At 42.9% G+C, this 27,281-nt stretch overlaps 1 protein-coding gene across 6 annotated transcripts in view; it reads left to right on the top strand.

Annotated features, from left to right (window-relative positions):
• Nucleotides 1-27,281, top strand: part of PRKCZ (protein kinase C zeta) — a 125,150-nt gene that overhangs the window by 80,173 nt on the left and 17,696 nt on the right. For 5 of the 6 annotated variants that reach the window (XM_072155979.1, XM_072155981.1, XM_072155984.1 and 2 more), the window contains 7 exons: nucleotides 8,178-8,263; nucleotides 11,875-12,006; nucleotides 15,296-15,377; nucleotides 23,247-23,299; nucleotides 23,618-23,806; nucleotides 26,772-26,869; nucleotides 27,168-27,254. In XM_072155979.1, coding sequence (XP_072012080.1) covers nucleotides 8,178-8,263; nucleotides 11,875-12,006; nucleotides 15,296-15,377; nucleotides 23,247-23,299; nucleotides 23,618-23,806; nucleotides 26,772-26,869; nucleotides 27,168-27,254 — 727 coding nt within the window. The remainder of the gene's footprint in view (nucleotides 1-8,177; nucleotides 8,264-11,874; nucleotides 12,007-15,295; nucleotides 15,378-23,246; nucleotides 23,300-23,617; nucleotides 23,807-26,771; nucleotides 26,870-27,167; nucleotides 27,255-27,281) is intronic. The other variant, XM_072155980.1, reaches the window with a different exon arrangement.

Raw genomic sequence — 27,281 nt, 5'->3', positions numbered from 1 at the left:
TGCCTGAGCGGAATCCAAATAGAAAAGCAAAAATTTTGCCACCCATGTACTGGTCCAGGATCTCCTGATCTGATCAGTTCTTGGCAGAGATTTTAGTTGCACTTGGTCTATTTCATCCACATATTTTGTATTGTTACTCTCCCCCACAGAGTGCAAGCACAGATGTATTATCACCTGAGAATATTCATATGATTAATTATAATAGTACTGAACTGACCCCATTAAAGGAAGTCTGTCAGCAGTTTTGGTAGGTAGCAGCCCTGGAGAGCTGTGCAGTCATACCTTTGTGTGTGTTAGTAGTGACCGGACTGTGCAAAGCTATAATCTAGCTCTGCAGCTCTTGCAATGGCTCTGGGCAGGTCTTTCTGATTTCTGCACTGTTCTGCTTCACATCCTTTCCCCTCTGCTAAGAGGAAGAGCTTTAGTAGAATTCTGGGTGGATACTTACAGCAGTCACTCAGAGCAGATGGGAGAAACTGGGGAATTGTTTAGTGCAAAGAGCAGAAAGCTCTTCAGGTTTTCAGCTCCTGCAAGTGATCTAGACTGGTCTTTCAGTCTGAAGAGCTATCTCCTCTTTGCACTGAACTCTCCCTCCCCCCTCTTCTCTGAGTGACTGCTGTAAGTATCTAGCTAACATGCAAGTATATGTTTACACACATTTCCAGGGCCTATACCCTACACTAGCAGCACTGTTCAAAACTGATGACAAATTCCCTTTAACTTAGAAGTTGTCACAGACCTCATTTTATTTGTAGTCTGCCCACTGTCACAGAGGAACGGATTGCAGAGCAGCCATGAATGGACCCACTGAGACATGTACGAGGAGAGCTAAATATTATTTGTGTGTTATTTTGAACTATTTGTAATCATTTCCCAATATATTTGTAAGAAAAATCTATATCCTGACATTCTAGAAGTCAGGATATCCGGCATCCCAAAGGATTTTCTATCCTGTGGGATAATCCATGGATTAATCCCGGAACTGCATCATTAGCTGCTGGTAGGACTCCTCTATGATAAATGTAACAAGCTGAATGAGAAGACTGTGGTGAGCAGAGGGCGGCTCTGGCTAGCCGTAGTATAAGATGCCCGTACACATTAGACTGAGGATGATGAAATTGGACAATTTTAGCCATTTTGAAAGTTTGTAAAGTGAGATTTCACAATGAGCAATCATTTTTTACTGACCGGTGACAAACCATCATCATCTGGAAAGAAGATTACCTCACATCCTTTTGTTGGATGAAAGAATAAGGCTTTTCTTTGGCAGAGATATTCTCAGAAAGAAAATTCATCCTCTTGCAATCCATCCCGAATTATTTGTAATGGCCAATAGTGACAAAATGTGCAAGGCAGTTTTGGTGGAATGATTGTTCACCAGATGATTGTTTTCAAAGCCTGTCTGGCTTATTAGCAAAATTGTAAAAGTAGATTTTTAGAAGGCAGGAGGCCATGGATAACAAATATAAGATTACCAGTCATAGGGCCTGGTTTATCATGATGGATTTTGATGGTAGATTTCCTAAGTCTGTTTAGACAGAAGTCCCGTCCTGGCAGTGAGATCAGCCCGTGCCGAGCACTCTTGTCATTCGGTGATCACGGCTGGTGTGTGTCAGCCCAAACGAGCATCGATCAATCATATAACCAATCGATCAGTGCTCATTTTAAGGACCTTTATTGTGTTGCTGTCTGTGCTATCTGTACCTTACATGTTACAGCTGAATAACCTGATGGAAAGTGCATGAATGATTGTTAATACAATTTATCTGCCCCCCACGTTTACCCAGGACTGAGAAAAGAAACACAAATATACATTCATCTATAGAAGAAACGAGGGAAAATGTTATTCAATTTATAGAAACATGTCCTCTTGTAACTGTTAAATAATGGCAAATAGCAGAAAATAGCATAGTGAGAATACGCCGCTAGCGGATCATGGATACGTTTTCGCACCAGTCGAGCTGTTATGACACCAAGTTGCTATGGGAACAGCAATAGTTAGATCCGGAGTGGCCGCTCTATTAATAGGTAGCTGTGGACTCGTATCCATAATGTTTTATTTTTAACAATATGACTATTCATTAATATATATTCTAAATAAAATCTCTTACAAGAGGTGGTCAGCACCATCAGGCTGGGGACACTTCAACAATGTCATTTGTTTCAGGCCTACTTGTTGATATTGGAAATGTGAAGTTTTACCCCCAGACATGTTCATCCTGTAACAAATGATTGGATTATTCATTCCCCTATAGTCGCCCCCTGTGCACCCACCTTATACAGGTTACGCTTGATTAATGTGAAAGTATATGGTGCCATCTAAAGGCGGCTGTAGGGAACTACACCGCAAGATGAAAAGGAAAAAAGAGTGTTATAAAATAAATCAGCGTCGCTTTAAGACTTGTTTTCTGCATCTGGTCCTCGTGAAATAACGCAGGTCTACGCAGTCTTCTGTTCGGGATGTGAGAATATATCACTTATATTAAAATCACATTTGTCCTCTTTTGTCTGTGCTTAATAAGCAGAACAGGATAATGGCTCTTGGGTCTGCAGTCACAGCGTTCTGGCGGAAAAGATTGTGAATTGTGCCATAAAAGGGAACATAACCGGCTCCCCTTCTCTCCCTGGATATGGTCTGATGGTTTCTTGCTGCGCATTACTAGTCAAAGGAAGAGGCAAGAAAGTGCCTTTGTTGCATTGATACATGTGGACAGTATAATAATGCTGTATTTAGGGGGAACACAATCATAAACCGGGTTTTCACTATTGGTCTAGATCAATGAAGGTAAACCTTTTAGAGGCAGAGTGACAAAATACAACCCAAACCCACTTATTTATGGTAAAGTGCCGACACATGCAATCTAAGCAGTTATTTATTAATCCCTACTTATTGTCACAACTTTTATCATATTGCTATCCTGAAGCCACCAAAACAGTCCAAAGAAGAAGGAGAAAGAGAGATTATCATTGTAACATCTCAATGTCCACACCTCCCAGTGATGTCCACACCTTCTCCATCCTCCTTTACGCCCAGCAATCCGGGCTGTGTCATTTCACAATATCACTGTGTGGCATGTCATGGGCTGCCTGGGACTGCAGGATGAGACCTTGAGTCCTGACTGACAAACTCTGTGCTGGGTGATGGCCTGAGTGCCCACGGAGAGAGCTCTGAGTGCAGTCTCTAGCACCCGTGCAATAGGTTTTCCACTACTAGTCTAGGTGGACAGATTTGTAAGAAGAGTAATGAATGCATCCAAATGTATCGGAATAATGGATAATGTTATTATAGTGGTTTCCTTATTTTCCCTGAGTCATTTCAATATGAAGGGCTTGGGCTTCCATTAGGCACAAGGGGAGGCCTTGTAGTGTCAGACAGCTAGTCAGTCTCCCCTAGGTTTCAGTATAACGTGCTGGAGCTGGCTACAATTATTTTATTTTCATAATGGGTCTTGTATGTATGTCTGTATACATCATCGACTCTTCCCCATGTCCCATGCCTCTTGTTAGCACCTAGGACTTAATTTTATGTGATCCGGGTGATGGCATCTAAGGTTCTTTACCAGGTTGCATTTGCAACATTTACTGCATGTATGTATCTGATCACATAAGCTTCATGGACTACTCCTCCCCATCCTTTATGGAGGCTGCTGGGATTTCATCTGATCAGATACGTACATGAGGTAGACATTGCAAATCTTACCTTAGGTAAAGGTAAGGTAAAAGACCTTAGATGGCATCACCCTGGTCAAATGGCATGAACTAGTCAATGATGTAACAGAGCTCTCTCTCAATGTCCCACAAAGCAGCATGTCCTAGCTGTAAGACCTGTCAATCAGGAACAAGGAGGCGGGGAAATGCAAGTAAAATGTACAATGCAGGACTCTCTTAGCGTGGTTGTGCTCATGTTAGGTGAGTTGCATATAAGTTTACACCTGATTTTGTAACCTTGTAAAAGGCATGGAGAGAAACCATTTATTGGTAAGGGTGATGCTTTTTAATCATAGTTTTTAATGAAGTCTTTATTTTGGGTAGGTTAATTTTAATAGCCGGTTCACTTTAAGTTCCTTTCTCCCTGCCTATTGGATATTTAGGATAAATGAACATTTTTCATTTGATTTTGGCGACAAGGTCCTGCTCTTCTTTGCTGCCTTTGTTATTGCTTCTCTTCTTCATCCGATGTTGGCGTTTCATCTCGCATCACTGCTTCTATCTCTGAGGTCACAATGAGATCCCCAGTGAACAATGAACAATTACTGTAAAGATGCTTTAGATCTCTGTGTGGCCATAGGCTTCTGCTAGTGCATTAAAGGAGCTTTATATATTTTTCAAAATGCATTTAAAGGGGTTCTCTTCCTTCTCTAGCCTTCGGCTATGCTTTATCAGATGCCATTCGAGCTCTAGTTTGAAGTCAGATCAATGGAAGCCACTGGGAATTGATTCATCACAGCTGTTCTGATTTATTTGTAGAACTTTTCCAGCTTGGATCATACAAGGTATTGGACAAAGTGGTCTGAAATAGGAGCAAGGACTGTCCTTGAGAGCAGTTCTTGGAAGTACAGAAAGTCTACATTCACATCTCCTTTTATGGATATGTCCAGTGTATACGCTGGAAGCTTTCCTGGAATATATGCTTAATGTATCCATGGACATATACTGGCAGGTGCAACCCTTTGTCTGCTCTTTATAATTCACCTCCTGCAGAAAACACTGGATGGAATAACCCAGTGGGCTTCGTCTTTCCATCCAGCTCCATCCTGCTGAGTGACTGGCACAGGACGGATGCATCAATACTGCACTCATCCCTGGCCTCTGCTGAGCATACACTATAAGAAACCGTCACAATATCGGAACCAACCGGTCATTCTGCCGATGTTCAATCTGCCAGCAGCTTTCAGGGAGGAGCTAAACAGTTCTATGTATGCTATTGTCCGAGCACACATCATATGTCAAACATATCCTTACAACGGAGGACAGTAACTATGTGAGCATAGTCTAACTCCTATGTGCGTGCTGATATAGAGTTAAAGGGGAAGATTTACCAAAAGTATCTGAGATAAAACTATTATAGTTGCCCTTGACAACCAATCAGAGCACAGCTTTCATTTTTTCATTCATATTAAACAGCTGTGAGAAAATGAAAGCTCTGATTGGTTGCCCTGGGCAAATGGAATGGTTCTGCTCTCAGACACTTGTGATAAATCTCCCCCAGAGTTCCTATTGTATTCTAGGTGAGTGGACGGGGTTTATGGAGACTATGTGAGTGAGGCCATGATTCTTGCATAACCACATAAATGTGATAATTTTGGTCAAAGCTGACAAATACCTTTTTAATTATATGGCATTCCAGAAAAGTGTCTACTGCGTCACAAAGACCGATTCATGTTATCAATGCGTCCCTGAATTACTGTTGTCTCTTAAAATTTCAACCTCTTCCATTCTGTGACTTCATTAGCAGTAGATTTATGAGATACTCTGCAGTAAATATGCACGTCCCTCAGTGTAATATTTGTATGTTATCTGTGCAAACCTGTGAGCAACTGGATTCTCTCATTTCCAGGGCTTTGTTGCAAAAAACACACGATTTGCGGAAATCGTAAAGGACTATCCAAGTTTTAAAAACAAAGTTATGTTTTGCCAGGTTATTCCTTTTGCTCCTCCTCAAACCCGAGATCATCCTTTTGTGCTGGGCTACTGCCAGGGTCGGTGCCAGCACTGGGCATACCTGGGCAAGTGCCGGGACCCAGAGTGCCGGGACCCAGAAGGCTGTACATATGGAATCCATGGGGGGAGGGGGGCTGTATCTAGTGAATCCATAGGGGATCTATATATAAAATAACTATAATGGGGCTGTTTGGAATGATAAACTAGAGAATATCTTAGGGAACGGGGGACTGTTTTTCTTATTTTCTGAAATTTGTATGCCATGTAAGTTCCCTGGAAAGAGGCCCACTGAGGCTCTGTCCCCCAGGGACCTACCGAATCCTGGAGTCGATCCCGGCTACTGAAATATGGCAAAAACAAAGACCAAACATATAAAATCCTGCAACTGCCTTCCAGAAATGGATTGTATATCTAAAAGATGCATGATCTTCTGTGGTGTAGCTAGGAGAGGCAGGGCCCCATGGTGAACTTCTGAATGGGGTCCCACTTGCCTCTTAAAAAAAAGATTACATACAGTGTACACGCTCCATATACACAGACATACAGCATCTACACATCACATATGTACATACATTTAACACATACACATCACAAATACACACATACAGCATATTCACATAAAATACTGGAGAAGCTGCTAAAGTTGTATTGATTTCCCATAAGTCAAAACCCCCCCCAAGATTTATGCCCATGATGACTTTCCAGCACCAAGATGGGTAATACAGTGGACACCCACTCTGTATGGCGAGGGCTCTCCATACATCCTTAAAAACCCTGCACTTATGGCTGTTTAAGGAAATCTAGCATTCACACTATATGAAGCAGTCTCCCTGACTGCTGGATCTGTCCTTGAAATCCTCTTCTGAAAATAAATATGCTAATAAGCCACAAGCTCTCTGGGGCATGTTATTGCCTTTTCAGCCGCAGCCTGTTGGGGCTCTAGTGACACCTCCACTTTTTCTTGTCAATTTGGGGAGTCTAAGTTAATGATTAATGTTATTAACTTTTGTGGAGATTGTGTGTTTTGTGCATATAATTTTTCATTTGCATTTTTTTTTAAACTGAGCAGCAGGTCAAGTATGTACTCTGCTACCCCATTCAGTTTCTGTGAGACTTCTGGAGATGGTATATTCTCAGGAGAATTGAGAGTGAATGGATAAGTAGGATGCACACTAGACCTGGCACTCCATTTATGAACTGTTATGGGATCTCCACCATTCAGCACTCTACATCAATGTCTGACTTTTAAGAAGCCTAGTGACTTGACTTAGGATAATAGCCAAACCAGTGAGTCTGTTCCCAAGGAAATAGACTCCCAACTGTGGACAGTGCTATTTCCATTTTATTACATCTAATCGGCACAGTGTAGGTAACTGGTTTGGTAGGTGAGGGGCCATGGATGTAGGTCAGGAAGCTATCAATTCGTCTTATGGAGATTGTATTTCCAGCCCACTGTTTCAGGAGTTTAAAGTCTCAAAGGTCGGACAAGCCCTACTGATATAGAGGGAGCATTAGAGGCCTAGTTTTCCTTTTCCCACTTAGGAAAATATATGTGCATATTTTTACCTACGATAGGCATATTACCATTAATAAAAGCGTGGAATGATGATGGGAATTCTGGAAAAATTGACCACTCAGGAGTGGGGTAAACTTGAAATCTATTGAGGAAGATCCTGTGGATAAGCCATACCATACATATCTAATACATATAGATACGGCCTAAAAATTTCTTCATGTTGCTCCAGTACAAGGGCTGCAGATAAGTTTGGACTGGCACAGTACCTGAGTTGGCCATATTTACCATCCTGAACCCAGTAAAAGGGAACTGATGGGTTCTGTACAGTTCAGTGATCCAGGGTCCATCCTGGTAAATCCGGTAATCTGTTGGTTTTATTATCATTTTACTAACTGGCCATAATGTAAAAATAATTAGGTTTCAGCTTTTATCCTTCAAGGAATCTCTGAAAAATGAGTGAACCTTCTTTGTATTTCCCCTTTCTGATTTCTTGTAGCCTGGCGTCTCCAGCAGTGAATCGTCTCTTACCCCAATTACGTTAGTTTTCCTTTCTGTCAGATTGCTTGTCTAAATCTAGTTTGCATCTGAATTGGTGGCGTTGAATTCTGCGGATGCATTTGCAGCCCCCGGTACGGCAAGATTTGTATCCAATGCCTTTGTCGGGCTCAGCTGATATTTGCCTATAGGATCCGCTATCCCCCTGTAAAGCATGGCCTCTTCCCATTTCACCTGTTTATCCACTAGTCTCTTAGAAAGGTCTGTTAAGCAGAATAGGATCATGTGCGGATGTGCTGGTGGGAGGAGGAGGGTGTAAGACGGAAGACGCGGCTTGTACTAGGATCTCGATCTGGAGCCTGCCATGGAAATCTTAGCTTCTTGCTTCCAAGCATCAGCGCTCAGCATTGATTATTAGGAAGAAGCTGGATTGTTCTCCCGGTTGCAGGCGGCTGGCAGTGCTGGCTTAGTATGCTTCTCCTTTACACGTTTCTTTTCTTCCTAGAATCAATCTACCGTCGAGGGGCCAGAAGATGGAGGAAGCTCTACCGAGTGAACGGGCATCTGTTTCAGGCAAAACGCTTTAACAGAGTAAGTGATTCATCACAAAATCCAAATCCCCCAGCTTCTACATTGTATCCTCAGATATCACTCTATAATCTACACAAGGAGGAGAAAATGGATCATTGTAAATAGTGTAACAGCCAAGAGCTGGCGAGGGCTTCTACAATACCCCATCCCAATGTCTCTTTATCATTGTAATGTACATCTTTGTTCCCAGTACACGGTGTGATGTACCCGGGGAGGTGCCTGGTAGAATAATCTCTACTATACTACATTTATTCTGCAAGAAAAGTCGATTTAATTGCTTTCCCCGGGCAATGTGGGGGTGTTATCTCATGGGCTCACATTTCTTACATTCTGCAACTAGGCCACAGATAAAATTATTGACAATGCCATCCGGTTATAGCAGTGGTGATGATACAATATTGATGCCTGGGAATATACCCGTCCTAATCTCTAGTCTAAAATTTGCTGAATTCTATAGAAATAGCAGGTATGGGAATTCGATGGAGGAGACCACAGCATGCAGAAGATTCCAAAGAATGAAGGCTCCTCCATCGATGTCCTGACTCTCAGGTTCGTGTACCAGAACCCTTGGCTGCGAGCACCACACCATATGAACTATCTTGTAAGACTCTGATTGCTGTCTCTCCCCTTCTTGTTTGGAGGTATGGGAATTCCACATTACAGTGAGAACAGCCATTTTTAGTTATCCGCTTCAACTTTCTGTGGCTCTAAATGTATGCTGGAAGTTGTAGTTTCATCACAGCTCGGAGACCCCTTAACTTTTGAAATATGTATTTGAGTTTTTATGTGTTTAATGATTATTTCATTGTATCAACTGTTGTGTTATTTGCTATGATTTTTGCTTGTTCCTTGGTTGTAATCGCATTATTAGTCCATGTTAATACTATGTTTAGGCCATGAAAACAGTCCAGGAAAATAGAGACCATGGTACACTTAGATAAGTGCCTGTAGGGGGGAGTGCATGACTTATTCCCTTTTGTGTTACTTGAAGTACTAAGAGGTTACTGCCCTTATTAAAAGGGGTATTACCATCTCAGTTCCTCTGATGAATCCCAGCGCAGGGTTGCGCTGCATTTGGGGAACTTCTATGCCAGGTCTGACCTGCCACAGAATTCCACCATAGCCTGCACCTCACCAGGCAGTTTCCCCGCACCAGCCCACTGCATTGCCCAACACCATCCCCTACCTGCCCAAACAGCGTAGAGGACGATGAGGTCACAATTCCCAGTTCTGCGCTGGGAAATGTGAATAAATTACAGTTTGTACACGTGTTTTCAGCTGTACAAGCTATGATAAATGTGGCCAGATGTCCCATAAAAGTAGCCATTTGGTCCCTTAGAAACCAGATTGCTGTCCTTGGATACGACCCCCAGTACACTCTTCCGGCAGTGGCCAGACACGTGCTATTGAGGCACCCAGATTCAGGGTTACTATAGGATGGCTTTCAGACATGCAGTCCATTTCATATGCAAAAACTATTTGTTTCTTTGTGCAGTCACTCCAGCAGAGGTGGTCGGATCCAAGGACAACATTCTTGTAGCCATATGATCCCTTTTTTTTTTTTTTTTTTTATAACACCCAATTAAAGAAATGTATGATAAATTAAATGTCAATGCCCAGATGAGAATACCTCTTCAAGCCCTGTTGCAGGTTTTAAGAGGACCTTTCACTACCTCACTTATATGGAGATTCTCACACCATTCTGCTACATAGATTCACGGGCACTTCGAATTTTCCTTCTAGCCCCCACGGTTGCTGAGTTATTAGTCCCGAGATCTGACCTTTATAATCTGTGTTTGGTCTGAGAGGAGGAGCTGGGGCTGGAGCTGGAGGCATGTGTTATGCTAGCATATGCTATGCTAAGCATAAAGTGACCCTAAAGCCTTGTAAGCATGAACTTGACGCAGTTGCCACATAAGCGTAACCGTGACACAAACGTTGTGTAAAAGTAAACGTAATTCAACCGCCACATAAGCATAAACATGACGCAAACACAGAGTAAATGTAAAGTGATGCAAATGCGGAATAAGCGTAGACATGCCACAAACACCGTATAAGCGTAACCCTGATACACATGCCAAGTAACTGTGCCGCAAGTGCTGCGTAAGTGTAACTGTGCCGCATAAGCGTAACCATGACGCAAATGCTGGGCAACCGTGACACAAACGCTGCGTAAGCGAGACGAAAACGCAGCGTAAATGCAGCCACAAGCAAAACTGCAGAAACATTGTGATTATGTTAACACAGTGTCAACAGAATGTTAGCAGAATGTGTGTGAACACAGCCATTGATTGGACAGTACGAGAGAACATTAGTATAACACACGCCTCCAGCTCCTCCTCTCTGACCAAACACAGGTTATAATGGTCAGAACCTCTGAATGATATCTCCTCAACCGCAGGGGCTAGAAGGAAAATTCAAATCTGTATAGCCGCCCCTACAGGATGGTATGATAACTTTAACATGTGTGAGGTGGTGAAAGGTCCTCTTTAACCCTTGTAGTGCATTGGATCTGGAGCCTGCTTAATACTAATATCCAATATGCTTTTAGAATTAACATTACTACTTCCACTCCTTTTTAAAATAATGTATATGTAAGTTATCAAAGCAGATTGGGAATTAGTATTAAACAGGCTATGGGAACCTGTCAATAGGTGAAAACGTGAAATCCTGATGATGGCTCCCCTTTAAGCAGAAGCACAATGGTGATTTTCTCATCTCAAATAATTTATTGAAACAAAAGCCAACACAACAAAATGTCTCAACTTGTTGTGTGGCTTTGAGCATCGATTACAGCTGACAACGTCTCATGCTCTTGTCAAGGGTGGTCTTCAGGTCATTGAGTGTATAATCTGCAATTTGGCTGGTTCCCATAAATTTTCAGTGGGATTCAGGTTTGGAGAAAGTTCAGGCCACAACATTTGAGGTCCCTCAGTCTCCAGCAGCCATTCTGTAATGATGGGACCTCGATGAGTTGGTGTCATCCATGAGGATAAAATTAGGCCTGTGTTGTTGATATAGGGGCACAGTGGATTAATGATGCTATTCGCATAGTTTGGGCTTGTTACTGTAGTCCTTCTGTGTCAACCCTGTGACACTCTACGCCCAGTAGCATAGAGTGTTTGAAGCCTCCGGATGCCCAAATAATGTTGATCATTTGTTAGATGTCATTTTGGGCTCACAATGTCAACTTGTGAACAGCATGATGAGGAGGACTGTTTAAATACAAATTCTAATTGAACCCAGAAATGTATTGGTCTATCATGAAATGATATATGCATGGATAGATCTGTGTTTACTATATATCAGGATATCTAGTAAAGGATAAGAGCAGTATCGTGCTCTGTGTGCTGCAGGGTCAGATTATCTTTTATGGCTTGCTCTCCAGATGTATGCATTAGGTTTAATGTACATAAGTGCATCTGACTCCTAGCAAATTGTTCTGGGAAGCTGTTGGCATGTCTCCGCTACATGTCCAGTGGGGGATCATAGATAAGGCTATTATATTATTGATGGGGATGGTCTCCTGCTTCAGTCATGTAATGGTATACATACATTATATACAGTGATCATTGTGATATAACTTGGTGACATGTTTGCTTCATTTTCAGAAAGCCTACTGTGGCCAGTGCAGTGAAAGGATATGGGGCCTTGGGAGGCAAGGCTACAAGTGTATCAACTGCAAACTGCTTGTCCATAAACGCTGTCACATACTTGTCCCACTGACCTGCAGAAAGCATATGGTGAGTGTTATGGGCAGAGCTCCTGGCAATGAATATACATTTTGCATTGAATAATATTCGTTAAAGGAGGGAACACATATAAGAGTCCACCAGCTCCCAATTAGCAAGGGTCTGACTGTTAGAACCCCCCGATCTGTTTAATGGGGATCCCATTCTCACTAAGGCGTGGAGCATGAGTCCTGCTGTGCCCCATGTTATGGATGTGCTGCCACTCACATAGTCAGTGAATGGAGCGGCAGGAGGCGTGTTCATCCTGCAGCTCCACCCATTAGTGAGAACACGATCAGTCCGGTAATATCACATACACAGATATGCAACAGGAAACGCGTAGCTCCCTTCTCAGTATAGTGGTCAGACCAGGTTACTGCTAATAATGTCTTGGAGCCAAGCTGCAGTTACCCAGTTCAGCCACTACACTGAGAGTGGAGCCGTCTGCTTCCTGTCCCATTCCCTACGTGTCAGCTGCTGGATGTTGAACCGCACCAATCTAATGTTGAGGATCTATTATTAGGATAAGTAAATCAATATGGAAACTCCTTTCAGTACATATTTTATAAAGGGCATGCACTTGTATAGCTCATCACTGTATTTGCTTATTATGTGGTTATAGTAGATTTATTGATGCCCCTTCTTATAATAGTATTCCTGTATAATATTTTGTACATCTCTGTCAGCTCCTCTCCTCAGTGGTCACTAATAGACTATCATTTCAGGCCTGGTGGTAGATTTGCACTGATTAAGTTACCTAGAATCCAGCGCTCCTCTCCCGGTGCACCAATATATTCTCATGCACTTCCCAAAACCAAGAAAGCTGCTTATTTATTTGCTCTCCACTTACAGCACGAATCGCGACGGTTCCTGTCCAGTATAAAGTGTTACCATAGCAACCTGTTAAAGTGGCAGCCGGGACTTGGAGAAACAGGATTCCTTGTTTTGCTTTGTTCTTGGATGACTTTGCAGCCGCCTCATTGTAGACAAGACTCCAGAATGGGATTTAGAGACACTCGGAACGCTTGACTCCCCTAGACTATTACTTTACGTAATTTAGGCCACTTATACACCTAAAGCTCAGTGCAAATATTATATGTAAGATTTACTAGTGACCTTGTCTGCACGGTGAGACTCCTATATATTCAGCCCTAGTAAGAGACAAAAGGACTCATCCAATTATTTCAAGACCATTTCAGTGGACTTTGCTTTATTATTTCTGTCTCTTATGCAGTTTCAGAGAAATTCCCATTTTAATCCGTATGCTAATGAGGCCGATGGTGCACCCATGTTGTGTCCTCAGCACTCGGAGCACTGCTATTCCCGCCTAGATTAGCTTGAGAAAGGCTCATGTATTAGAGCCAAAACATTGCTCAGATGATGAAAAAGTTGCTGGTGAACTTTTTATTATATCACAACCCTGGTGTGCCGCTGTTTATTAGACTTTATTTGTGGAGGAACTTTGATTTGGCCCTTTACATTGTCACAGGGGCGGAACTATAGGGGTAGCACTCATAGGAGCTGCTATGGGGCCAGCAGTGTCATGGGGCCTTGGCATCTGGGATATTGGGTGTGTATATGCAGTGTGTATGGTGTGTGTATACCATATCTGTGTGTATATACTATATGTGTATAAATGGAATGGTATGTATGTGTGTATTTTCTGTATCTGTGTGCATACTCAATGTGTATATGCTGCATGGGTGTATATGCTACTATCTATGTGGGTATATGCTGATTGTTTGCTGTATATTTATGTACATAAATCTATAAATGTATGTATGTATATATGAGTGTACATGTGTGTGTGATTGGAACTGACATGTGTGAGTATAAAATATGTATATTTGTTTAAGGGTGAAGGGGAGCTCTATTCAGAAGTTTGCTATGGGACCCTGCCTCTCCTAGTTACACCCCTGAGCGTGCACCCTTCTAACCAACATGTTTTTGGGGTACAGTTTTGCTGCTTGAACTTTCGTTTTGTATCAAAGAAGAAGAAGTATGGAATGGGAGAAAGTGATGCAGCTGAGAATATCAGTGCTCTGGGTGCTAAGGACACATACTGTTTGCATCAGCATATGGATTAAACTGGGAATTTCTTGAACATAGGATCGTGAAAACAAAAATCAAATGGGACATGTTACATTTCAGCATACCTAATTATTTGTTCTCCCTCACCAGAACTGTTTTTACAGACGCTCTATGGGAATATTCCATGTAATGCTGGTTTACGAGCTTAACATTGGGGGTTATATAGTGTAATAACTAGTTAATGAATTTCCCTTGATATATACAGCCCTAAGGACATCAAAATAATTAGTTCAGTAGAAGTCGAGATGCGATTTCTTGAAGTCATTGGTGCATCTAAAAGTCAGAGCAGTTTCCAAAGTTTTAAAGTGTTTAATATATATGTTAAAAATACCTTGCACATGCAGCAAATATGCATGGAGAGGGTGAGGGGGGGGTAAAGGTTTGTTTTCAGTGTATAATATATTAAAAACGGCAAGTTTAAAGTAGCGGGTCTATTACCCAGAGTCAAAATCTCTTATGTAAGCAGATTACCCAAGCTCCAGACAACGGTGGGCAGCATTCCGTTTTTATAGTCTACTTTTATCTTTTAAGATACCCCAATTCCCGAACAGAAGATTGCCTGTTGACTGTTGTGATCTATACTATGTATCTACTATCCCATGGGCGCATCTTTTATTAATCCATGTGTATCTGTTCGCTTTGTGGAAGAGGTGTTTGTTTCTATCCTGTCTGTTGTGTTGGCTCTCATAACCATTGCCGGATTCCCTCTGTATAGACACTATCTGATGCCGTCCCATGAGTTCTCTTCTACCTTTCCTGACAATGATAACCTTGAGTTGCAGATTCGTTTTTTTCCCCTCATTTCCAGAACGATTTGGTTCTTTCCTCTGCAGGTCTCGGAGGATAGGTACACAGCGCTGCCTTTCAAAGAGCTAGATGTGGGTTAAGAGTGCATTAATAATCCAAATGTGCGCGGCTCCGCCATCTGAGCGCCAGCTGCCCTGATGAGTCCTGTTAAGGAGCAGACATGGTGGTTAAGATGCAGCCCACGTTCAACTCCTGTTCTTATATTTGCCGGAGCATGAACCTCTTCGGAAAGATTTGAAGATGTTTTTTTGAGCTGTTCATTGTCATGATGGGGCCAGTGCATTAATAAGATGTCTAGATCCACTAGGGAGAATAAAAGCAGGTTTTTCTTTTGTCCTCTTCATTTCTCACAAATTTAGATCAGGCAGTAGAAGCAGTAACCTGTAACTTGTGTTTTTAACAGGATTCTGTCATGCCTTTCCAGGAGCCGCCAGTAGACGATAAAAGTGACGAGGGAGAGAATCCCCCTGAAGAGACAGATGGAAGTAAGTTGTGCACAAGTCTGTGAGGATAACCCTATGTGTCGGTGGTATAGCAGCTATAATTAAATTGGTGGCAGTGATACCCCCCCCCCATCCTGCCTAAAGCAATTAGAAAGCGATTAGGAGGTCACACAGAGACAGAGCACATTAAGGCTTTGGTGCATGGCAGAATGACTTTATCCGACTTGTTCAATACGCTATGCTAATGCCCTCACTCGCCTCTCGTAGCTCCTGAGCTGCAAGAAGTGCTACATTTACATACCTGAAAAAATTAACAATTTCTTTTCCAACGTGTAGATAAGCCATCAGTTGATCGCTTTTTTTTATTTTTTTGTTTAAACATTGGGGGCCACAACACCATGGATATAGGCCTGGCCACTAGGAGGCTGACATAGTTTTTTTTTTTTCTGTTGACGTCACCGAGGTCTCCCTCTTGGGTGGCAAAGTTTTTTCTTGCCATTCAAACTCTTCTACTTCAAGGGGTTATTGTTATTGCAGCCTTTTTACTGTCACCAAGAAGGATGGAACCCTGGAGATCAGAGATTTCCTGTTTTTAATTGACATTCACAACGCCTATCTCCATATCCCCATTGCAAACACTTCCGCTGCTTTGTGGTGTGTTCTTGGCAATTTCAATTTATGGCCCTACCTCTTGGTTTGGCCACAGCTCCCAAGGTTCTCCAATGGCAATGTTGTAACTTGGTATCTGGATGACGAGGACACCTTGTCCAGACACACTCCAGTGTTCCTGTCCTTGCTTCTCCCAACACAGCATCTGCAATTCCTGGGCATGGTCCTCGACTCCTGGTCATGGAGAGTATTCCTCTCAGAAGGACGCTTGCTGCAGGCTAGTTTGAGTGTTGAGTGTATGAGTGTTCCTCTTACCCTGCTTCGTTCCCAGGACTCTGGAGCTGACAACTAGTTAGTTTTCTCCTTGACAATTCTCTCGTGCAAGTTCTTCCTACCCCTTCATTGGTAGATGATAACAATGGATGCTTTCCTTTCTGGATGGGGAGGGTTTTTTCAGAATCATACAACACATGGTGCCTGGACCCCTGTGGAGACCTTGCTACCAATCAGCATCCTGGAACTAAAGTCCTCCTCTTCTGCTTCTTCATCACGTACTTGCGTACTGGTGGTAGATGACCTTTAAATGAAACCAAAAATGATTTGATGCATTATGAAGCAAACATACCTTGAGAATGCTGTAGCTACACTGATGCAGGATCATATCTTGGTTAATCCCTGTGCTGACTGGTTTTGCTAATAAAACAGATATAACATTAGATAATGAGGCTCTGTCACTTCTATGGCTCGTTTAGCACTTGTTTCCACGCTTCTCCTAGCCTGTGAGTTTTTCTCTGCAGAAGAAGATGATGCAATCACTCTTCTCCCTGCCAGACAGAATAATATATCGCTGCACCATCTTCCAGCTGCTATGTATGAGTGATCCAGCTCAGGTTGATTAGTCATGCTTGACTAACGGCTATTTGTAATTGCAAGATCCCTTGTGTAATGTGTTGATCGAGGCAGCCATGCTGTCCCAGCTTTCCCTAGGTCCTGAATGTAATAATTGTTTTTTCAGCAAAACCAATCAGCTCAGGGATTAACCAAGGTATGATCCTGCATCAGTGTAGCTACAGCATTATCAAGGTATGTTTGCTTCATAATGCATGAAATAAAATGGTAGGTTTCCTTTAAAGGAAACCTACCACTTCAAAATGACCCTTCTGACCCACAAATACCTTTAGCTTGCTCATGATGAACTGATGCTGGACCATATTTTCATTTAACCCAGAAACCGCTGTATTCGAACATATTTTATTTCTTTCCTTTACTAAAATCTTCCTTCGGCGCTTCTGTGTGCGTCACACAGCGCGCACCACGGATCCTGCTGCTCCATGAAGCTCGCGACCGTCGATCGCGTCGGCGCCGCGCCAGTGTGAAATGTTGTCGTGCCCGAGAGCCAGTGACGTCACCGTGCTCTCGGGCACACTAGCGCATGCGCACCAGCTCGCCGACTCGCGTCTCGGCCGGCTTTTCACTGCGCATGCGCGAAGCCTCGTAGTATCGCGAGGCTTCGGGGAGAAGACCGTGGGGGTGAGTGCTTTAAAAAAAAAACTATGCTCGCCGCTCCCACCAACGAGAGGGGGGTTCCCTCCACTGCCACCAATGATAAATAAAAGTTTTAATGCACTTCAAGCCCCCTGACACCAATGTTTATTAAAATGCATATCTATTAAAAAAAAAATATATATATATATATATATATATAAATATATATGTGTATTTATTTATTTATTTAGATAAATAAATAAATACACATATATATTTATATATATATATATATATTTTTTTTTTAATAGATATGCATTTTAATAAACATTGGTGTCAGGGGGCTTGAAGTGCATTAAAACTTTTATTTATCATTGGTGGCAGTGGAGGGAACCCCCCTCTCGTTGGTGGGAGCGGCGAGCATAGTTTTTTTTTTAAAGCACTCACCCCCACGGTCTTCTCCCCGAAGCCTTGCGATACTACGAGGCTTCGGGACTTCGCGCATGCGCAGTGAAAAGCCGGCCGAGACGCGAGTCGGCGAGCTGGTGCGCATGCGCTAGTGTGCCCGAGAGCACGGTGACGTCACCGGCTCTCGGGCACGACAACATTTCACACTGGCGCGGCGCCGACGTGATCGACGGTCGCGAGCTTCATGGAGCAGCAGGATCCGTGGTGCGCGCTGTGTGACGCACACAGAAGCGCCGAAGGAAGATTTTAGTAAAGGAAAGAAATAAAATATGTTCGAATACAGCGGTTTCTGGGTTAAATGAAAATATGGTCCAGCATCAGTTCATCATGAGCAAGCTAAAGGTATTTGTGGGTCAGAAGGGTCATTTTGAAGTGGTAGGTTTCCTTTAAGGGCTGGACCAGGGCCTTACTCTTGCCTCACATAAGGGCTAAGTCCCGGCTCTGTCCATTCTGTTCCAGAAAATACTTGCTTTTCGTCTTCCGGTTAGGACTTTCCTTCAGGGGGTGGCGCATTGTGCTCCCCTTCCTTACCAGAACCCACTTGAACCCTGGGACCTGACTTTAGTTCAGTCCCCTCCATTCGAGCCCCTGTAAAAGATGGTTGCCTTCCTAGTGTCAAATCCTTATACAGGCTTTCTTCCTGGTGCTTTATAGGGACAAGGTCATCTTGCACCGTGTAACTACCTTTCTGCCAAAGGTGGTGTCAGCTTTTCATCTCAACATGGACATTGGCTTGCCCTTTATCGCCCATCTCCATCGCATCTGTGGGAGATTTCTCTTCATAAGCGTGATGTGGTCCTGGCGATCACCGAGCCCTTTCCAATGGTCGGATTCCCTGTTTTTGATTCGTGAGGGTCCGTGTAAGAGCTTAACAGCTTCCAAGCCAGGGAAGACCAGGGTGCGGTGAGCTACCAGGGAAGTGTACGCAGTCTGCAGTCATACTCTTTCCCCCTCCCCCTTCGGATTGCTGCTCAATCGACCTGAGCGGTTTGACCCTCCTGGGCTGTTAGGTATCTGGCTTTACTTGCCCACTGTCCGTACTATTCTAAGTTCCATTAAATTAATTTCCTCTTCTGTTGATGCCATCCTGGTGCGTAAGATGCTTGAGGCAGGTTTCGCGCATGGCGTCATGCTCTGGGATATGCCGTGGTGCAGTAATGTCACCTGTTATAACAAGAAATTGGGGTTTTGTACTTAATGTAAAATTTGTTTCATCGTTGTTACATTGGGGGACACAGATCCCACCCCCTGCTTTATGTTTTGTCATTTTCCATGCACTTGCTGTGCCTTTCCTGGTTTCAGGACATGTTGGTTCTCTTTTTTTTTTTTGAGTTTTTTATATTTTTGCTCCTACTGCTGTTGCACAAACTGATCAGCTTAAGGCCCATAGTGAGGGCAGAGAGCCAGGCCTTTTTTTCTACCTAGGGGCAGCCTCCCAGTTGCCTATACCCATGATCTGTGCCCCCCCCCCCCTACACACACACACACACACACACACACACACACACACACACACACACACACACACACACACACACACACACACACACACACACACACACCACTTTAAGGGCTAAGCTTGGCTATACTCGTATAACAGTATATGTCCTCACCTGCCTCCTCCATACTTGCACAGCAAACATACGTGTCCCCTATAAACACACATTTCTTATAGTAACTTGTGCAAGGGTTTGACATAAGGTTTGACATCCGTTTTTGAAAACCACTGTTCAAACCAAGCATACCTCCTTATTTGCACTTTGAAATAGGATTTTATTTTGACTATCCATAAAACCTTGTGACTTCTGCAAAAAAAATTAATTATGCAAATTAGCCCTGGGTGCTTCGTGCTTGTATCGTGCAGGTGCACCGAGAAGCAGCCGGATGCGCATTAGGAGTTCTTGAGAGCTAAGGGACATCACCAGCTCTTGGGTACTGCCGAATGTGAAGGAGTGTGTAGGAGACGTCAATAATTAGAAGCAGAGGGAGCACCGGAGTGCCCTGTGTGACGTGCATAGGAGCACCTGGGACTAATTTGCATAATTAAAGTGATTTTTGGCAGAAAACACAAAGTTTTATGGATCATCAAAATAAGATCCTGCTTCAGGGTGCAAGCAGTGAAAAGGAGGTATGCTTGGTTTAAATACCGTAGTGGTTTTAAAGTGGTAGATATGCTTCAAGTTAGTTCCCCCATCTTTTGGTTATATATTTAAGCTTTACCGAGAAAAATCACGTATCTGAATACACCTGCAACGTAGTACATACCAAAGAACGAATTGTCTCAGAAACTGATTGCTGGATTTAGATTTGCAATATTTCTTGTGGTTCGGAAGTTATCAACCCAAAGATTTTCTATAGATTCCAGCGCCTTCAGCTCAGTAATCCGCACCATGGACAACACATCAAATAGCTGTACATCACAGGGAACGTTCCCTGTTGTTGTTCCAACCGTCTCTTTTGCTTTCATACCACAAGGGATATTGCAATCAATTTCTGAGACCATTCTATCTTTGATCTATTACGTGACCATCTTCCCATTGGAAAAACTTGCACTTGATCCAATTTGGCAACTTTCAAGATGGCAGCCATGTTTTGGATGTATCCTAAAAGATTACCCATTACTTGCTGTGATGTTAGATATTTCTTTTTCCATTTTGTTTTTGAAAATAAAGGGTGTCCTTACATACTGTTGAATGTCCATGAGGATGGTAATGTATGTGACGGGACAATGGTGAAGACCTATACATAGCTCATCCTCTAGCACGGCTACACTTGAAGCTTGAGAAGTGTCATTTTTATTCAGATCAGCCTTTAACGTCATGTCTGTAGATGGCCTTTAGGGAGCCCGGCAGCCTGGAAGGAAGATTTTTATAAATGAGCTGTCTGATAGTAACACGAGGGAGCTGTAGTCTCCACATTGTACTGTAATCTTGTCCCTGCACGCAGACACACTTTAGCGCAGTGCTATTGTGCGTCCGGGTAGTGTGGGAGTGAGTGAAATGACTGAAATGGCTCCCTGCTGTGTCATTCAGGCTGTTTTCTATAAGATGCATAGAATTTCAAGAGTCGTTTGGAATATTATGGTCATATAAGACGTCTTATTATATAATATCTCAAAGGTGAAACGACTGCGAATGGAGAGTACACAATCACAGAAAATGGTTCTTCCCTCACATTTCCATTTATATAAACATTCTGCAGTGTTTTTTTTATTATTTTTTTTAAATCTATGAGCTCGAAAATTATCACATTTCCTGTCGCATAGCCAGGAATTGTGACTATTTACCTCCTTACGCCAGCTCCATGTCTGGCGGGTGTGGGGCAGCATGAAGGGGACGACAAGAGGGTGTTGCTCCCCTACGCCGGCACACTACCTGTGCCAGGAATTGGGGCAGGCTACAGCACAATTCGACACCATGCAGGACCTGGTGCCGAATTGCTACTAAGCATAGCCAGCCATTGCATTAAACAGAATTAACCCCCCCACCCCCCACTAAATGTCTAATATAATAGTGTTATATACGCTCACTGGCCACTTTATTAGGTACACCATGCTAGTAACGGGTTGGACCCCCTTTTGCCTTCAGAACTGCCTCAATTCTTCATGGCATAGATACAACAAGGTGCTGGAAGCATTCCTCAGAGATTTTGGTCCATATTGACATGATGGCATCACACAGTTGCCGCAGATTTGTCGGCTGCACATCCATGATGCGAATCTCCCGTTCCACCACATCCCAAAGATGCTCTATTGGATTGAGATCTGGTGACTGTGGAGGCCATTTGAGTACAGAGAACTCATTGTCATGTTCAAGAAACCAGTCTGAGATGATTCCAGCTTTATGACATGGCGCATTATCCTGCTGAAAGTAGCCATCAGATGTTGGGTACATTGTGGTCATAAAGGGATGGACATGGTCAGCAACAATACTCAGGTAGGCTGTGGCGTTGCAACGATGCTCAATTGGTACCAAGGAGCCCAAAGAGTGCCAAGAAAATATTCCCCACACCATGACACCACCACCACCAGCCTGAACCGTTGATACAAGGCAGGATGGATCCATGCTTTCATATTGTTGACGCCAAATTCTGACCCTACAATCCGAATGTCGCAGCAGATATCGAGACTCATCAGACCAGGCAATGTTTTTCCAATCTTCTACTGTCCAATTTTGATGAGCTTGTGCAAATTGTAGCCTCAGTTTCCTGTTCTTAGCTGAAAGGAGTGGCACCCGATGTGGTCTTCTGCTGCTGTAGCCCATCTGCCTCAAAGTTCGACGTACTGTGCGTTCAGAGATGCTCTTCTGCCTACCTTGGTTGTAATGGGTGTCGATTTGAGTCACTGTTGCCTTTCTATCAGCTCGAACCAGTCTGCCCATTCTCCTCTGACCTCTGGCATCAACAAGGCATTTCCGCCCACAGAACTGCCGCTCACTGGATGTTTTTTCTTTTTCGGACCATTCTCTGTAAACCCTAGAGATGGTTGTGCGTGAAAATCCCAGTAGATCAGCAGTTTCTGAAATACTCAGACCAGCCCTTCTGGCACCAACAACCATGCCACGTTCAAAGGCACTCAAATCACCTTTCTTCCCCATACTGATGCTCGGTTTGAACTGCAGGAGATTGTCTTGACCATGTCTACATGCCTAAATGCACTGAGTTGCAGCCATGTGATTGGCTGATTAGAAATTAAGTGTTAAGTGTACCTAATAAAGTAGCCGGTGAGTGTATATACAGGCGGTCCCCTACTTAAGGACACCCGACTTACAGACAACCCATAGTTACAGACGGACCCCTCTGCCCACTGTGACCTCTGGTGAAGCTCTCTGGATGCTTTAAAATAGTCCCAGATTGCAATAATCAGCTTAAAATTGTCTGCAATGAAGCTTTATTGATAATTCTTGGTCCTATTACAGCAAAAAAATTTGAAACTCCAATTGTCACTGGGGCAAAAAAAAAAAATTGTCAGGAACTACAATGATAAAATATACAGTTTCGACTTACATACAAATTCAACTTAAGAACAAACCTACAGTCCCTATCTTGTATGTAACCCGGGGACTGCCTGTACTACATGTAAAGTATGTACCTGCATGAAGCACAAACTAGTGTAGTAGCATAGCTTTAACACAATTTATTTTTAAATCTTGCCCATATAAACCAATCAAATCATATTTGTAATTTCAATCACATTCCTATATGAGGATAAAGGAATTCTTTTTTAGTAGTTTACCTGCATACTAAGGACCTATTATTTTGGAATTATGTTGGTCAAGTTTACAAAAAGATTTATTGATAGTAAACTAGGATTTCTGTTTGTACTGAAGTGTTTTTTTTTCTTCTTTCTAGTTAATATTATTCCTCCACTCCCAAAAAGTAAAACACGGAAGGATGTGTCTGAGGTAAGAGAGGACAAAAGAGAAAATAACCATATGGTATTAGCAATCCATTACACAGCCACCCATAAGGAAACTTACACATTGAGCATGGAGTGAGCTCCCTCTAGTGGTGGCTGGAGAGGCAGCATTTAATTGTCTGTCTGTGCAGCAGATTTGGAGATTTTCTCCATAAAGTGGAATCTCTGAGTACTATAAAGATACAAGAAGTCTCTTGTTTGTCCATGGCACCATCCTTTACTGCTCAATCTGCATTGCATAGACATTAATATAACAGTTTTACTACTTGTAGCTTTGATAACCTTTTTTTTCTGGTATCTTCAGGACATCAAACCTGTCATTGATGGAATGGATGGCATTAAAATCTCACAGGGACTTAGCCTTCAGGACTTTGACCTCATTAGAGTGATCGGTAGAGGAAGCTATGCCAAAGTCCTTTTAGTAAGGTTAAAAAAGAACGACCAGACGTACGCCATGAAGGTGGTGAAGAAGGAGCTGGTGCATGATGAAGAGGTTTGTCCAGTCCTGACACAGTACAATGTTGGGACCCTGCTATCATGTCTCCGCTCTGACTGTATCCTTGGCCCCTACTCGAGCTTTTCAGCATGGTCAGCAGGTTGCGGAGTCTGTGTACGGTCCAGTTAGGAAATTCATGCGTGTCCCACAATGGAGTTTATGTTTACTTTGTTAAGCTGGATGTAGCGATAATGGTTTAACATGGTGGAAAAGTGCTTGTCAGTGGCTAATGTGTTGTATATAGACCTGCCCTCTGGATGCTGCAGGATAGCCTCTGCTGGCCTGATAATGCGCTGCCTCTAAATACTTCATTAATTCTGTTCCTTTCTTCTGCCTTGTCGCCTGAACTCCAGTAGCCTTCTCCTCCTGTTTGTCATGCAAGAGATGATTTTAATAGACGCTGGCCTTGTCTATTATTATCAAAGAGATGGTTAACCTCTTCATGATCGGCCTCAAAAGGGCCTTTAGCAGTTTTGGTCAGTTTTGACCTGTATCAGGATTGGTGGAAATACCTGATAGTTGGGGTCCAGCCAATGACTTCTGTAATGTAGATAAAGAGAAGGTTTCCACACTTAGCCAAATCCTTTTGTTTCTTTAGATAAAAACAACTTTTATTGCAAAATATCTACAGACATGAGTTAGATGCTATGACCAAAAAACATGTTACAGATCTAAACGATCCTTAATCGTAGTTCATACAATGCAAGCTGCAAACAAATGTTAAATAGACTCCTGAGTTGTTAGACCACCCCGGAAGGTGCGTCAGACACCACAGATACGTCATCACAGGTAAGTAGCGCCCTAAAGTTTATGGCGATCCAGAGAAGCATTGTGTCCCTGCAGGATTGATGCAGGACCTAATGTGCATTTACTGATTCGGAAATACATTTATTATTCATGTTTACTGCCATAAACTTTAGCATGTATCTGTGGTGTCTGACTCGCCTTCGGGGGTGGTCTAACAACTCATTTGTTTGCCGGTTCCATTGTATGAACTACGATTAAGGATCATTTAGATGCAAAACGCATCAGTTTTTTGTCATGGCCTCTAACTCATGTTTTTAAATATTTTTATCAAAAGAAACCTTTCCTTTTTCTATCCTACAAAATGACTCAGATATTCCGTGCACCAACAAGTCAGGACCGCAACAGAAGTAGCTGAAAAGAATTTTTTAGTTGACTTGTGTCCTGTCCTATACACTATTGGGCAGTGAGTTGGAGGTTGTTGGAGGCCTTGGAAACCAAACTCCCAGATCAGACGTTTTTTCCACCCTCAAATAATAGACTAACGGGGCATTTTTTTTGTGCAGCAATCACCTTATTTACATCACAGAGCAGACAGGATTACAATGGAAGATAAGGCTCTATAGCAAATGCCATCATTTCCTCCATTACATACCATAGATGATTTTACAACTCCTACACACTTCCATCTGTGTTGAGCACAATAATCTACTAGCAGAAAATAAAAACAGATTAGATAACTGATAGAGCTAAAGGACCATACTATGGGAGTGTTGGAAATTGCAGAGTACAGCGCTCTGGTATATCCAACTCTCCCATTCATTGTATATGTGAGTGCTGGACTGTGTATGGAGTGCGTGCTCATCCTGCCACTCCATTCTTTAGTGAAAATGGTACCACTCATGATCGGTGGGGATCCCAGCTTGATTAGATTGTTTTGACAAAGAAGCTTTACCAATTTATATTGTTATAGGAGAAAACAAAGACGTTCCTTTTTAGACCCCACAGCTCTGCTACAGTATAGCTAGAAGCACCCTGATATGCCATGATTCCTGAGTTCAGTGGCACTGCAGTGTCCTATGTCCAATATTTTATTATGTGTGTATAGGAGGAGACAGAAGCAGAAAACATACCTCCCAACTTCTGGCCTAGAGAAAGAGTGACAAAAAGACCCTTCCCTTTTTCCTAAACCACGCCCGTTGCCCCACCTCCATCTCATATTGTGGACACTGTCCTCACCCCTTCCCTCATATTATATCCCCTGTCCTCCCCTTGTTGGGCTCCTTTCCTCACAACTATTGTGGCCACCTGTCTTTTGGTATTAACCAAAAAAAAAAAAATTCTACTTGCCTTTTCCTTATTCCCAGCAGTCCTGCTTCCTCTTCTCTCAGGCTCTGAGATGACAGAGGAGGGGGGTGGGGCCAGACAGGGGAGGAGCTACCTCCACGCATCTCTTCTGTAGAGCAGAGTGAGATGTGCGGAGGCAGGAGGAGCTGATCCCCCCTCCTGGTCTCTGCACTCAAGTGTGTCGGGGCAGGGACCAGGAGGTGGGACTGTCCTGCCGAATCCAAGACAGTTGGGAGATATGGTAATAAATAGCAGAAAATCTGACCTTCACCATAAAACTTCTCTATGGGTAACATCTAGGATCCCACAGTATGGACTCATTCAGAAGTGTGTTTCTGTTGCGAGTAGGCAAAAAATTGAGACATGTTAGCAGTTCACTCCCACGTTAATTATTTTTCAAATCCGAAAAAAAAATGGATGGGTATTTTTTGCATGCTGCAATTTTTTTTCACGCAGTGTGTATTTGTTTTTTTTAACTACCTCACCAGCCGCCTGCAGGATAAACAGGATAAATAGACCCCTGTAAAGTTTGGATCTGCTTATCTCTAGTTGTAAACTAGTTGTGGTTGTATGTGACAATAGAAAGACAATCCAAGCTGAATACTGGAGCAGGAATGGGACTTACTTATGGCACCTTGGAAACTATGTCCGGGGGCATACGCCATAAGATTACATGAGAGAGAACACGAAGTATCAGGTGCTATAGAGGTGGCTTTGCATGTCAAAATAACCTTGATGAGTGGCTCAGATAACAAGGCAGATGGGAGGGAGCTGTCACTCTCCAGACATCTGACCATCGCTGGTGACTTGCTGTATTCTATCTTGTTACTGGATGTTCCATCATTGTGATGGCCGTTTCTTTTGAATTCAGGATATTGACTGGGTTCAGACAGAGAAGCACGTCTTTGAGCAAGCCTCCAATAACCCCTTCCTGGTCGGCCTGCACTCCTGCTTTCAGACGCCAAGCCGGTAAGAGGCAAAGTTATTCCCCCACCCTCTAATAGCTATGGGCGGTATTCACATGGCTCAGTATTCTGCAGAAGTGGGACCCAAACACAGGCTAAGTACAAATCTTTCCATTATATTTTCTATCTGAAGTTTCCATTTCTGGTTTTGGCATAAATATTTTGAGCAGAATAATGCCGTGTGAATATACCCCAATGGTCCTAGTGCAGATAGACATGTTCCATAGAGGTGTGTGAATGATATGTCTGCTGTCTGCATGTGCAGAAGTGTGCTTTCTCATGATTTCTTCTTCTGTATTCAGGTTGTTTTTGGTAATAGAGTATGTAAATGGAGGTGACCTCATGTTTCATATGCAACGACAAAGAAAACTCCCAGAGGAACATGCCAGGTATGCCGCTATTGGGAACATTGGGAG

Source organism: Engystomops pustulosus, chromosome 6 (genome assembly GCF_040894005.1).
Source record: "Engystomops pustulosus chromosome 6, aEngPut4.maternal, whole genome shotgun sequence".
NCBI lineage: Eukaryota > Metazoa > Chordata > Amphibia > Anura > Leptodactylidae > Engystomops > Engystomops pustulosus.
The sequence above is the reverse complement of the archived record's forward strand: the minus strand, read 5'-3'. Positions and strand labels throughout refer to the sequence as shown.